General features: G+C 49.3%; 1 protein-coding gene across 1 annotated transcript in view; it reads right to left on the minus strand.

Annotated features, from left to right (window-relative positions):
* Positions 1 to 13,807, minus strand: part of LOC307133510 (major histocompatibility complex class I-related gene protein-like) — a gene marked incomplete at its 3' end in the record, with an annotated part of 85,562 nt that overhangs the window by 1,066 nt on the left and 70,689 nt on the right. The window contains exons 2-4 of the mRNA XM_079828593.1: positions 1,715 to 1,948; positions 1,365 to 1,631; positions 258 to 542 (exon numbers count right to left, since the gene is read on the minus strand). Of these exons, the coding sequence (XP_079684719.1) occupies positions 258 to 542; positions 1,365 to 1,631; positions 1,715 to 1,948 (786 nt within the window). The remainder of the gene's footprint in view (positions 1 to 257; positions 543 to 1,364; positions 1,632 to 1,714; positions 1,949 to 13,807) is intronic.

The raw sequence follows: 13,807 nt of genomic DNA on the forward strand, positions 1-13,807 counted from the left end.
GAGACATTCTGCATTTTTACATTTTCAAAAAACATCACTTAGTCTGATTTATAAGATGTTTTCCTCATGGGGACCAAAAAATGTCCCCACAAGGGTGAGGATTTCGGATATTGCCATCTTTGTGGGGACATTTTCGTAGGGATTACCAGTCCACACACACACACACACTTTTGGCTGCTATTGTAATTGCAGAAGCAGCATTAGAGCATAATGGATATTCAAATCATAATCACAACAATATGTATGTTGATATTTACCATACAGTGTTAAAACCGCTCGTGATAGAGTCAGATGGCTGTGATTGAGCAGACATTCATAAATCCCGTTGTGGTTTGTGTCGATCTTCACACTGATTCTCATCTGGAAGGATCCGTCAGCATTTGGTCTGATTCCAGAAGATGTTTGACCCTCAAGGATGAATTCGTTCCTTCTAATGTCCATCTGAACATCTCTGGGGTAGAAACCAGTGGCCAGACACGTCAGAACCAGCTTATTCTCTTCATCAGGAGCTTCACTCACAGAGACGTGAACATCTGGAGGAGCTGGAGATGAAAATAATAATGCAATTAATAAACAAACATTTACAATGAACTTGATTCTGTCTCTGTGGTTTTTCTTTGCCGGGAAGAAATTAAGGTTTTATACTGTACAAACTGCACATTCTCTGCCCTCACACTAACCCTACCATCACACAAAACTTTCAGCATTTTTACATTTACACAAAATTTTCCCACAAGATCAAAAATGACATATGACATGGTATATTACGGGGACATTTTGGCACACACACACACACACACACACACACACACACACACACACACACACACACACACACACACACACACACACACGTTTGTTTTTGTGAAATGTGAGGACATTCCATAGGCGTAATGGTTTTTATACCGTACAAACCGTATTTTCTATCCCCTTACACTGCCCCTAAACCTAGCCCTCACAGGAGACTGTGCAGTTCACTTTCTGTGAAAAAAAAACTCATTCTGTGTGATTTATAAGCATTTTGAAAAGTGAGGACATGGGGAACGTCCTCATATTTCACCCTCTTTTTGTAATACCTATGTCATACCCATGTCATTATACACATTTGTGTCCTGATATTTCACGAAAACATGCCCACACACACACACACACACACACACACACACACACACACACACACACACACACACACACACACACACACACACACACACACACACACACACACACACACACACACACACACACACACACACACACACACACACACACACACACACACACACACACACACACACACACACAGACACAGTGTGAGAAAGTAAAGAGACAGGAGCTAATTAAAGTAATTGATTAAAACTTACTCTTTTTAGTGTTGATAAATGTGGAGATCCAGTCGGTGCAGGTCTTGAGGTAAAGTTTGATGACGTGGTTTCGTCCAGTTTGACTGTCCCATTGCTCTTTGGTTCTTTTGGCTTTGGGGCTTTTCTCAATCCACTGCATAGTGTCAGAATTAAAGGATATAAGATCCTCTCCATCAAATCCATATTCATCAAAGACAGTCAGATCCACTGATCCATCAGGAAGTTTCTCCAGTTCACAGCCAATTATTCTCTGAAGAACATGAAGCTCTACAATCACAGAACAACACTCATGAGAAACTTACAGTAAATATAATGTGTGATCATTAATAAGAGTAAAGCATGAATCTCACCAGAACACTGAGAGTCTGTGCAGTTTGACAGAGTCCTGATCTGACGAGTGAACCACTTTCTAGAATCAGGAGGATCTGCAGGAGCTTCAGTCCAGTCTTCAGTCCCAATCCAGACTCTTTCTTCATTACTGTAGTGTGAGATCCGTCTGTCATCATAAACAACCTCAGCACTGAACTCTGGGAATGTGTCTGCTCTGGTCAGGGCTGTAAACTTGTAGTGGAGGAAGTGTCTCTCTGAAAGAGATATGAAATATAAACGATGAAAATACAATATGTAAGCAACTAAGTAAAATGTATTTATACTGAACAAAGACAGCAAAGCTGACCAAAGTGCTGAACAAAATGAACACAATAAAGACTATATATAAAATGATAGGCAAAATGTTTACTAAAAAACATCTGAAAATGAAAATAAACTCAAATTGTTAGAAAATGTTTTAATGTAACCGTCATCTCTCGATCAGAAGGAAGTGCAACGTTTGTTCTTACCTCGCTGTGCATCGCTTAGAGAGGAGCAAAACCACAAAAAAACAAAGAAAATCATTCTTATGTGTGTGTGTGTGTGTGCCTCGCTGCGCCCTTATGTGTGTGTTCAATAACTTGAGCGGGTTAAACATGGCGGAAAAATTCAAAATATGTTACATGCTTTGCCGTCCCTCCAATCACACTCCGAAGAGAAAACGCATCCGCATCCGTACAGGAAATGCGTAAACATGATGACACACTTGCTGAAAGCACAAACTTTTCTGTCAAGTCAAGTTCTGTTTCAAAGAAGCTTTATACAACAAACTCAAATTGTGCTGTAATACAGCTCTAAGAAGAAAATAAAATTACTGTAAAATACAGTAGCAAACTTTTATGTTTTAAGCGACTTAAATATATGGCAAAAAAACAAAAAAACAGCCTTTATAAGTAATCTGCAAGATTTGAAAAATGCAGTCAATGCAGAATCAGGTTAATGTGATCATTCGTCTTCGAGCGGCTGCACTGTGGACCAGCTGTGCTAGATTTACACACACACAAGTCTTCCATGACAGATTTATGTGAGGCAAACAGAGGCAGATTTGATTTCATGTTGATTTAAAGCTCTTTGAAGAAGCGTGTCAACATTATTTAGCATATGAAAACATTCATCTCACAAATAATCAATGATTTTATGACTTATAAGGCAAATTTACACAATTATACATTCTGTGAATCTGATCTTTAGATAGTAGTTTTTTTAAATACCAATCCGGTACTTCTTTCTATGAAGCCTGTATTTATAATGCATTATAATGGTGTTCTTAATGCATTATAATGCATGCATAATGCAACCTTATAATAAGTTGCATTCTTATAAATAATCATAACAACAGGTACAATGCATTATAATACTTGCCTATTTGTGGTTATAAGTTTTAAGAGTACAATGCTTTATAACTCAAAATGAAGCCTGCATTTATAATGCATCATAAGGGTATTCTTAAAGTGTGACTCCACCCACTGGCAATATTTGAAAAATGCTGGAAAAGTCCAGTGAATATGTCATGAGTCGGGTTTGTTCTCTCTCTTTCGCTCAGCAGCTGTCTGCCATCATCACAGTCGGGTTTGTTCTCTCTCTTTCACTCAGCAGCTGTCTGCCATCATCACAGTCGGGTTTGTTCTCTCTCTTTCACTCAGCAGCTGTCTGCCATCATCACAGTCGGGTTTGTTCTCTCTCTTTCACTCAGCAGCTGTCTGCCATCATCACATCTTCTCCACCCTGATTCTCTAGTTCTCTCAGCTTCTTTGTCAGATTATTGTTGTAGCGTATGCCTGTGGTCTCCGCATGATCTACCGTTTGACTCTACCATTAGGGGAGAGTGGGGTAAAGTGAGACACCCTCTAAGCGAGCTAAAATGATATATCAGTAAAATTGACACATTTCCCATTAATTCAGGATGTTTCCTAGCAATGGAAATGATCAGAATGTATTTAGGACGAAGGTCAGGGAAAATACGATTGTTTTAAAAAGTCGTCTTGTGTCTCACTTTACTTTAACAACACATGTTGTAATCCAGAACACAGCCTGGGGTCAGAACAGGACTAGACCCATCAGCACACTCTACATTCCTGATCGGTTACAGGGAAAGATGAGGAGTTGCTCTCTCCGTGTGGCTCCTCCAGGCCTTTTAGGAATATTACATTCAAATATGTTTAAGACTAAACTTAAAGGGGTGGTAAACCACGATTTCACTTTTCTAACTTTAGCTAGCGTGTAATGTTGCTACTTGAGCATAAACAACATCTGCAAAGTTACAACGTTCAAAGTTTAAAGAGCACCTATTATGACATATAAAATGTTCCAAATATTGTTTTAGAAGTCCCCAACAACAGTTTTGCATGCATGCAATGACAAAAAAGACTTTAGTTTTCTTATAATATGCATTTATTTTTACCTGTTTTGACAGCGATTCTCAAATGATTCCTTTAGTGATTCAATTTTCAAAACCCCGCATTTACGTGACGCTAATCTGCGGTGATTGGTCCGATGACCCAGTCAGTTGTGATTGGTATAGTCTGTGCAGATATTTTCGGAAACGGAACGCCCATCAAAGTCTTATAGTGACAGTAATTTGTTAATATGTGTCAGGAGTTATGAATATGAAAACCGCGTCGGTACCGTTTGATTGTAATATGAGCCTCAGCTGATCTCATTCATAAAAAAACTCCTCTATTCTCCTCACGAAGACTCGCGACAAATCAACATCCCTCAGGGCTTTTAGTTCAAAAGTGTGCAGATGAGGAGACATATTGATAGATTCTCATATGTCTGTGTCAAATTTCTAAACAGAGGAGTATTTTTTATTCAATACTTCCTCAAAATGCGCAGATGTAGCCTAATCATGAGCGATTGAGTCTCTTATGTGTTGTTTTCAGCTCATCCTGGCAGCCGGAGGGCGCTCTGTGCACATGTAGTCCATATATGGTACAGACAGATGAAGAAGATACCATGTGCCATAATAGCAGTCCATAATAAAAGCTTCCTGAGATCGCGAAACATGCAAATAGAGACATTTGAAGACTAATAAACACACAATCGCGACGATGTATGGTTTGTCTTCAAGCCACTTAGTCTTCAAATGCTCATCCTTGGGCAGATGAAAAAAGTTTGCTTTTGAGTCGCACTTCAGAACACAGTGTCTCGTCGCCATGATGTTTTCTAGTTTTCACTGGCGTCTCGTCGCCATGATGTTTTCTAGTTTTCACTGGCGTCTCGTCTCCATGATGTTTTCTAGTTTTCACTGGCGTCTCGTCGCCATGATGTTTTCTAGTTTTCACTGGCGTCTCGTTGCCATGATGTTTTCTAGTTTTCACTGGCGTCTCATCGCCATGATGTTTTCTAGTTTTCACTGGCGTCTCGTCGCCATGATGTTTTCTAGTTTTCACTGGCGTCTCGTCGCCATGATGTTTTCTAGTTTTCACTGGCGTCTCGTCGCCATGATGTTTTCTAGTTTTCACTGGCGTCTCGTGGCCATGATGTTTTCTAGTTTTCACTGGCGTCTCGTCGCCATAATGTTTTCTAGTTTTCACTGGCGTCTCATGGCCATGATGTTTTCTAGTTTTCACTGGCGTCTCGTTGCCATGATGTTTTCTAGTTTTCACTGGCGTCTCGTCTCCATGATGTTTTCTAGTTTTCACTGGCGTCTCATGGCCATGATGTTTTCTAGTTTTCACTGGCGTCTCGTCTCCATGATGTTTTCTAGTTTTCACTGGCGTCTCGTGGCCATGATGTTTTCTAGTTTTCACTGGCGTCTCGTCTCCATGATGTTTTCTAGTTTTCACTGGCGTCTCGTGGCCATGATGTTTTCTAGTTTTCACTGGCGTCTCGTCTCCATGATGTTTTCTAGTTTTCACTGGCGTCTCATGGCCATGATGTTTTCTAGTTTTCACTGGCGTCTCGTCGCCCTGATGTTTTCTAGTTTTCACTGGCGTCTCGTCTCCATGATGTTTTCTAGTTTTCACTGGCGTCTCGTTGCCATGATGTTTTCTAGTTTTCACTGGCGTCTCGTGGCCATGATGTTTTCTAGTTTTCACTGGCGTCTCGTCGCCATGATGTTTTCTAGTTTTCACTGGCGTCTCGTCGCCATGATGTTTTCTAGTTTTCACTGGCGTCTCGTGGCCATGATGTTTTCTAGTTTTCACTGGCGTCTCGTCGCCATGATGTTTTCTAGTTTTCACTGGCGTCTCGTGGCCATGATGTTTTCTAGTTTTCACTGGCGTCTCGTTGCGATGATGTTTTCTAGTTTTCACTGGCGTCTCGTGGCCATGATGTTTTCTAGTTTTCACTGGCGTCTCGTCTCCATGATGTTTTCTAGTTTTCACTGGCGTCTCGTGGCCATGATGTTTTCTAGTTTTCACTGGCGTCTCGTCGCCATGATGTTTTCTAGTTTTCACTGGCGTCTCGTCTCCATGATGTTTTCTAGTTTTCACTGGCGTCTCGTGGCCATGATGTTTTCTAGTTTTCACTGGCGTCTCGTGGCCATGATGTTTTCTAGTTTTCACTGGCGTCTCGTCGCCATGATGTTTTCTAGTTTTCACTGGCGTCTCGTCGCCATGATGTTTTCTAGTTTTCACTGGCGTCTCGTGGCCATGATGTTTTCTAGTTTTCACTGGCGTCTCGTGGCCATGATGTTTTCTAGTTTTCACTGGCGTCTCGTCGCCATGATGTTTTCTAGTTTTCACTGGCGTCTTGTCGCCATGATGTTTTCTAGTTTTCACTGGCGTCTCGTGGCCATGATGTTTTCTAGTTTTCACTGGCGTCTCGTCTCCATGATGTTTTCTAGTTTTCACTGGCGTCTCGTCTTCATGATGTTTTCTAGTTTTCACTGGCGTCTCGTGGCCATGATGTTTTCTAGTTTTCACTGGCGTCTCGTTGCCATGATGTTTTCTAGTTTTCACTGGCGTCTCGTGGCCATGATGTTTTCTAGTTTTCACTGGCGTCTCGTTGCCATGATGTTTTCTAGTTTTCACTGGCGTCTCGTCGCCATGATGTTTTCTAGTTCTCTTACAAGAGGTTCTCTCGTATTGCGTAAGTTCCTTACGCTACGGGAAAGTATTCTTTCTTCGAGATTTCTGAAAAACCCAAAATTATCCTTAATTTTGTAACATTGTCAACGCAGTGCGGCAGCCTGGCAGACCATAGCAGGCTATTCCAGCGTGCTATTGGCTGCTCTGCTGGCAACTGCAGCAGCCTATCGGTGAGCCCGCGTGACGTGGCGACCAATGAGGGCGCTTCGCGCCCACCTGGCTTCATTTGCCTACAGGTGGGGCGTGGCCACGTGTATATAAGCAGGGCTCACGGGCTGCATATTCGATTTTCTTTTCTTCAGCGAAGCCCTTCGCATCGCTGGATCTGGAACCCGCCGCCGTGAACGCGCAGACAAGCAAGCAGAGGACAGCGCCTGAGGAAGCCGGCAGCATCGCGCCACCTTCAGCCTTCCGTGCCTGCTCTGCTATCCGGCAGCCCCATATCCTTTTACGCTCAAAGTGTTGTCGCCACTGCGTCACACTTTTCACAAAAAGAGCCGAGCGTTGATACAAATGTCTCGTTCCACCTGCGGCTCGTGTCACGCGCAGCTCAGCTCCGGGGACCGCCATGTGATCTGCGCTCTCTGCCTGGGCCGTGATCACGCCGCCGCCGCACTCCTCGCTGGCGGATGCCAAGAGTGCGAAGAACTGACGATGTCGACCCTGCGGGCTCGACTCGTCCTGTTCGAAGATGATATCCCTCCAGTCCCTGCCACGCCGCGCAGAAAGAAGCGCCGCTCGCAGCGCCGCTCGCAGCGGACTCCGGAGTTCGCCGAGAGAAGCTCGCCGGAACCTTTCCCGCCCGCTTCACTCTCGCCTTCCCCGCCCCCACCCCAGGCCGCCATTTCTGTTGCCGCCTCCGGGGATGAGGCGGATGCGGCCGCGGAACGCGCCGACAGCTGCTCCATCATGGCTTCCGACAGCGAGGACTGGTCTTCCGCGACCTCTTCAGTCCGGGGCTCCGGACGCTCTCGAGCGGGTGAGGACGCCGAACTTTTGCGCCTTCTCTCCCGGGCTGTCGAGCAGCTAGGCCTCGAATGGGCCCCGCCCAAGGTGGCAGCGCCGAACCGACTTGACGGATGCTTCCTAAACAGTTGCCGCCGTGCGCCCACCTCCAGGACTGCACCCTTTCTGCCAGAGCTTCACGAGGAGCTTGCAAAGTCCTGGAACGCGCCATTCTCCGCGAGGGTCTCGTCTCAGGCTTCTTCGACGCTCTCACAAGTTGACGGCGCGGCTGAGAAAGGCTACAACGCTATCCCTCCGGTGGAAGAGGCGGTCGCAGCGCACCTTTGCCCGCCTTCTGGTTGGCGCTCAAAGGCTGCCCTCCCGTCTAAGGCCTGCAGAGTGACGTCATCGCTGATCGGCCGCGCTTTCGCTGCCTCCGGTCAAGCTGCGTCCGCTCTGCACTCTATGGCCGTGCTGCAAATCCTCCAAGCTAATCTCCTCCGCGACCTGGACGAGAAATGCTGTGACGCTGAGTTAATCACGGATTTGCGAAGCGCGACGGATCTCTCCCTTCGCGCCACCAAGACCGCAGCACAGGCCCTCGGACGCTCTATGGCCTCCCTCACGGTAGCTGAGCGCCACCTCTGTCTCACGCTCGCGGACATGCGAGAAACAGAGCGCGCGGCCTTCCTAAACGCCCCGCTCTCTCCGTCTGGGCTTTTCGGACCAGCGGTCAAGGGGATCGTCGACCGTTTCTCCGAAGTGCAGAAAACGACGCAGGCCATGAACCTTTTCCTGCCTCGACGCCCCGGCGCTAGCAATAGCTCCGCTGCTCGCCGTCCTCGTGACCAGCCAGCAACGAGCTCTGCGCAGCGCCCAGCGCGGCCCCCTTCGTCTCAGAGAAGACCGAGCGGCCGCCCCAGATCGCGCTCTTCCAGCCGTGGTAAGCCGCCTCCACCTCGGGGCCCCCGGCCTAGGATCACGCTGAAGCCCGAGCCTCCAAAGTCCTCCTAGCAAGAGGCGAGAAACGACGGTTAAGTCCCGCCGCGGCCGGACCACCGTCAAAACTCTTTTTCCTGTCAGCCCCCACCACTGTGGCTGCTGCAGATGGATTTCACGCAGCCAACGAGCCGGCAAAAATGCCTTCTCGCCTGTCAATAACCGCCGTTTTTACGGCGAACCAGAGAAATCACAAAAGTTGCATTATTTCTGGTCGCACGGCTCGCGCCGTATGTGTTTCAAATGCAGTAAATGTGCCCACTTTTCTGTGTTCACCCCTGCACACAAGCACTATAAACCCTGTGTCCCCCACTCACATAAAGCGGCCACCGGCCGCTCGAGTGCTAGAGTTAGGTCACGTGTCCGCTTGTTTGCGTCCACGACTAACCACCACACGCGCTGTCACACAGCCACTCTTAACCGGTCATGTTCCACGCGTAAGAGTTGTGCCCGCTCAAACGCGCTCACACATTTTCGCGAACATTATGCCTCAGGTGCCACGCGCCGCGCCACACACCATTTGTTTTCCGCCCAGGGTGGCCGGAGCGATGAGTGTAGGGCCGCACACAAGCCACTCCCCGCTCGAAGCGGCAGAGATGCAGTGTGTAGGGCGGCCAGCCATCGCGAGCGATCGGCTGGCCCACAGCACAGAGAGCGCGCGCACTGCGCCCGCCCCTCCTATACAGGCCGTCAAACCCGCGAAGCGCGGCGTTTCGAGCCCGGAGGCCGTTCTATCCCGTGTGGCGCACGCGAGAGCGTGGGAAGCCATTCCAGGTGTATCAGAATGGGTGCTGAAAACAGTGAAGCACGGGTACACTCTGCAGTTTGCTCGCCGCCCTCCGCGCTTCTGTGCGCGTACAGAGACGAGAGTGAGCGAGGAAGTAGCACATCTACTTCGAGCAGAAATAGCCACGCTGCTGTGCAAAGGGGCTATGGAACCGGTTCCCCACTCTATGAGCGAGTCAGGTTTTTACAGCCGGTATTTTCTCGTGCCAAAAAGGGATGGGTCGCTCAGACCGATTCTGGATCTGAGGCGTCTGAACAAAGCTCTTATGAAAAGATCGTTCAAGATGCTCACGACCAAGCAGATCCTCGCGCATATTCGCCCGAGAGACTGGCTAATCTCCCTAGATTTGAAAGATGCATATTTTCAAATCAAGATAACGCCGCGTCACAGGCCATTCTTACGATTCGCCTTCGACGGCCAGGCTTATCAATACACCGTCCTTCCGTTCGGCCTGTCACTAGCACCCCGTACATTTACGAAGTGCATGGACGCGGCCCTCGCTCCTCTGAGAAATCGAGGGATGCGAGTATTGAACTATCTGGACGATTGGCTCATCCTGGCGCAGTCGGAGGCCGAGCTCCTCGCCCACAGGGCAATGCTGCTCAGCCATCTGGACAGCCTAGGGCTCACGGTCAATTGGACCAAGAGCTCATTAGTGCCCACGCAATCAACCTCATTTCTGGGTTTGAATCTGGACACTGTGGCAATGTCAGCCCGCCTGTCACCCCATCGCGCGCGCCAAGTTCGGCGCATGGCTGCGTACTTTCGGCCGGGCAAAATCGCACCTCTCAAGCTGTTTCAGAGGATGCTGGGACGTATGGCCTCAGCTGCAGCTGCGCTCCAGCTGGGCTTAATGCGCATGCGCCCGCTGCAATGCTGGTTAAACGCCCGAGTGCCTCACAGGGCCTGGGCGTCCGGTGGCTTCAGGATCAGAGTGACTCAGGGCTGCGTGTCAGCCCTAGAGCCCTGGTTAGTAGCCGACTGGTACCAGAGGGGAGTGACGATGGGAGCCATCTCACACCGCAAGGTCATCTCGACGGACGCCTCCACCACGGGTTGGGGCGCCGTTTTCGAGGGCAGATCAGCCTCGGGCCTTTGGTCGAGCGAGGAAAAACTCCTACACATAAACTGTTTGGAGATGATAGCGGTAGAGAACGCGCTCAAGCAGTTTCTCCCGCTTATACGAGGACACCATGTGTTAGTCCGGTCGGACAACACCACAGTGGTGTCCTACGTGAACCGGCAGGGCGGTGTCAGGTCCAGAGGTCTGGGCAATCTGACAGAACGCCTGCTCGTGTGGGCACACAGCTCGCTGCGCTCGTTGAGAGCTGCGCACGTGCCGGGCCACCTCAATGTGGGTCCGGACAAGCTGTCCAGGGGCCTCATTCTCCCAGGAGAATGGTCCCTGCACCCCCAGACAGTCCAGCTGGTATGGCGCCTGTTCGGCAGAGCGGAGCTCGACCTCTTTGCAACAAAAGAGAACGCCCGCTGCCCGACGTTTCTATCCAAAAGCGAGGATGCGCTGTCCCAAACTTGGCCCAGCCTCCCGCTGTATGCTTTCCCGCCGATCTCCCTATTGCCTCAGGTCATAGCGAAAATCAGGGAAACGCGCCGTCCGGTGCTCCTTATAGCACCGCGCTGGGAGAACCAGATTTGGTACCCAGAGCTGGTGAAGCTGTCGCACTCACCCCCCTGGCCAGTTCCGCTGAGAGCAGACCTTCTCTCTCAAGCAGGAGGGTCAGTTTGGCATCCCCATCCAGAGCGATGGTCTCTGCATGTATGGGTGACCAACGGATACCCGTTGACCTGCCCGAAGGGGTTATGAACACGATTTCACACTCTAGAGCCCCCTCGACGAGGCGGTTATATAGTTCTAAGTGGTCGGTGTTCACTGAGTGGTGTGTTTCCAAGGGATTGGACCCACAGCAATGTGGAGTCCAGCGGGTGCTCTCCTTCCTCCAAGAGCTTTTGGAATTGGGCAGGTCCCCTTCCACGCTCAAAGTGTATGTGGCGGCTATAGCAGCGTTCGCTCAGACGACGCTAGGTAGCACGCCAGGAAGGAACGAGCTCATCGTCCGTTTCCTCAGAGGAGCCAGACGGATGAATCCCCCGCGGCCCCAGTCGGTTCCTATATGGGATCTGGCCTTGGTCCTAGAGGCCCTGAAGGCTCATCCCTTTGAACCGCTCGAGACTGTGGAACCAAGGTTCCTTTCGCTAAAAACCGCGTTTCTGATAGCTCTGGCTTCAGTGAAACGCGTGGGGGATCTACACGCGCTCTCAGTGAGCCCGACGTGTATGGAGTTCGGTCCTAATGACTCTAAGGTCATTCTCAGACCGAGGCATGGTTATGTCCCCAAAGCGATCGGCACTCCCTTCAGGGCGCAGATTATCTCCCTCTCGGCTCTGCCAGCATCCGATGAGGGGGACGGTGGCAATTTCCTCTGCCCTGTCAGGGCATTGAGGGTTTATGTCACACGCTCCGCCGCCTTCAGGCGTTCTGAGCAGCTATTTGTTTCGTTTGGTGGGCGCACTAAAGGTCTCGCCTCCTCGAAACAGACCCTGTCCAGGTGGATAGTGGACGCGATTGCAACTGCATACGCTTCCAAACACCTGCAGTGCCCACTAGGTGTCAGAGCACACTCCACCAGAGGCATGGCCTCTTCGTGGGCTTGGGCCAGAGGGATTTCCATCCACGATATCTGTATGGCGGCAGGCTGGGCCTCCCCGTCTACGTTCGTGAGATTTTACAATCTGGAAGTTCCTGCCTTACAGGCGAAAGTGTTATCAGTTCAATAGGGCCGTTGGTTCTGCCCAGTGATTCTGCGCAGACATAGCTCACATACTGGTAGTAAGTTCGGTACTAGGCTCATGTGAATTTGAAGGAGACCGGCGGTGCCGTTCCCTCATTTACGAGACGAGCTGTTGTGAGTTTGAAGGTGACCGGCGGTGCCGTTACCTCACTCATATAACAAGATATTGTGAATTTGAAGGCGACCGGCGTTGCCGCTCCCTCATTCATGAGACAAGGTGTGGTGAATTTGAAGGAGACCGGCAGGTGCCGTTCCCTCATTCATGGGACAGGGTGTTGTAACCACCCGTCGTAAACCACCCGTCAGTTCGAATGAAGTGTCTGTATATGTGGTGGCCCGTTTTCCTTACCGGCCACCCTGCCCGAGCAGTGTTATGGTCCCCGGTTCCCTGGGATACATATGCTGTATGCGAGGCGCGCACGGCGTTGACAATATGTTCCCGTAGCGTAAGGAACTTGCGCAATACGAGAGAACCTCTCGTAAGAGAACGATACTCGGTTACTTAACGTAACCTCGGTTCTCTCTAGAAGAGGGAACGAGTATTGCGTTCCTTGCCGTGCGCCCTGCGGGCTTTTACGCTTCAGAACTACGAAAACCGAATATGCAGCCCGTGAGCCCTGCTTATATACACGTGGCCACGCCCCACCTGTAGGCAAATGAAGCCAGGTGGGCGCGAAGCGCCCTCATTGGTCGCCACGTCACGCGGGCTCACCAATAGGCTGCTGCAGTTGCCAGCAGAGCAGCCAATAGCACGCTGGAATAGCCTGCTATGGTCTGCCAGGCTGCCGCACTGCGTTGACAATGTTACAAAATTAAGGATAATTTTGGGTTTTTCAGAAATCTCGAAGAAAGAATACTTTCCCGTAGCGTAAGGAACTTACGCAATACTCGTTCCCTCTTCTAGAGAGAACCGAGGTTACGTTAAGTAACCGAGTATCGTTTTCACTGGCGTCTCGTCTCCATGATGTTTTCTAGTTTTCACTGGCGTCTCGTCGCCCTGATGTTTTCTAGTTTTCACTGGCGTCTCGTCGCCATGATGTTTTCTAGTTTTCACTGGCGTCTCGTTGCCATGATGTTTTCTAGTTTTCACTGGCGTCTCGTCGCCATGATGTTTTCTAGTTTTCACTGGCGTCTCGTCGCCATGATGTTTTCTAGTTTTCACTGGCGTCTCGTGGCCATGATGTTTTCTAGTTTTCACTGGCATCTCGTGGCCATGATGTTTTCTAGTTTTCACTGGCGTCTCGTGGCCATGATGTTTTCTAGTTTTCACTGGCGTCTCGTTGCCATGATGTTTTCTAGTTTTCACTGGCGTCTCGTCTCCATGATGTTCCCTTTCAAGGGAACTCGCGCTGCGTCAAAACGCTTTGAGAACGCTTCTGCGTGATTGCGTCTTGAAGCACTTGTGGAATCAGTCCAATGGACGGACGGAACGTCATAGACGGGTGACGTCATAGACCGGAAACTATAAAGCACCCGTGAACACAGACAGAACTAGCTTCT

Source organism: Gobio gobio, assembly GCF_949357685.1.
Source record: "Gobio gobio genome assembly, chromosome: 11".
Taxonomy (NCBI): domain Eukaryota; kingdom Metazoa; phylum Chordata; class Actinopteri; order Cypriniformes; family Gobionidae; genus Gobio; species Gobio gobio.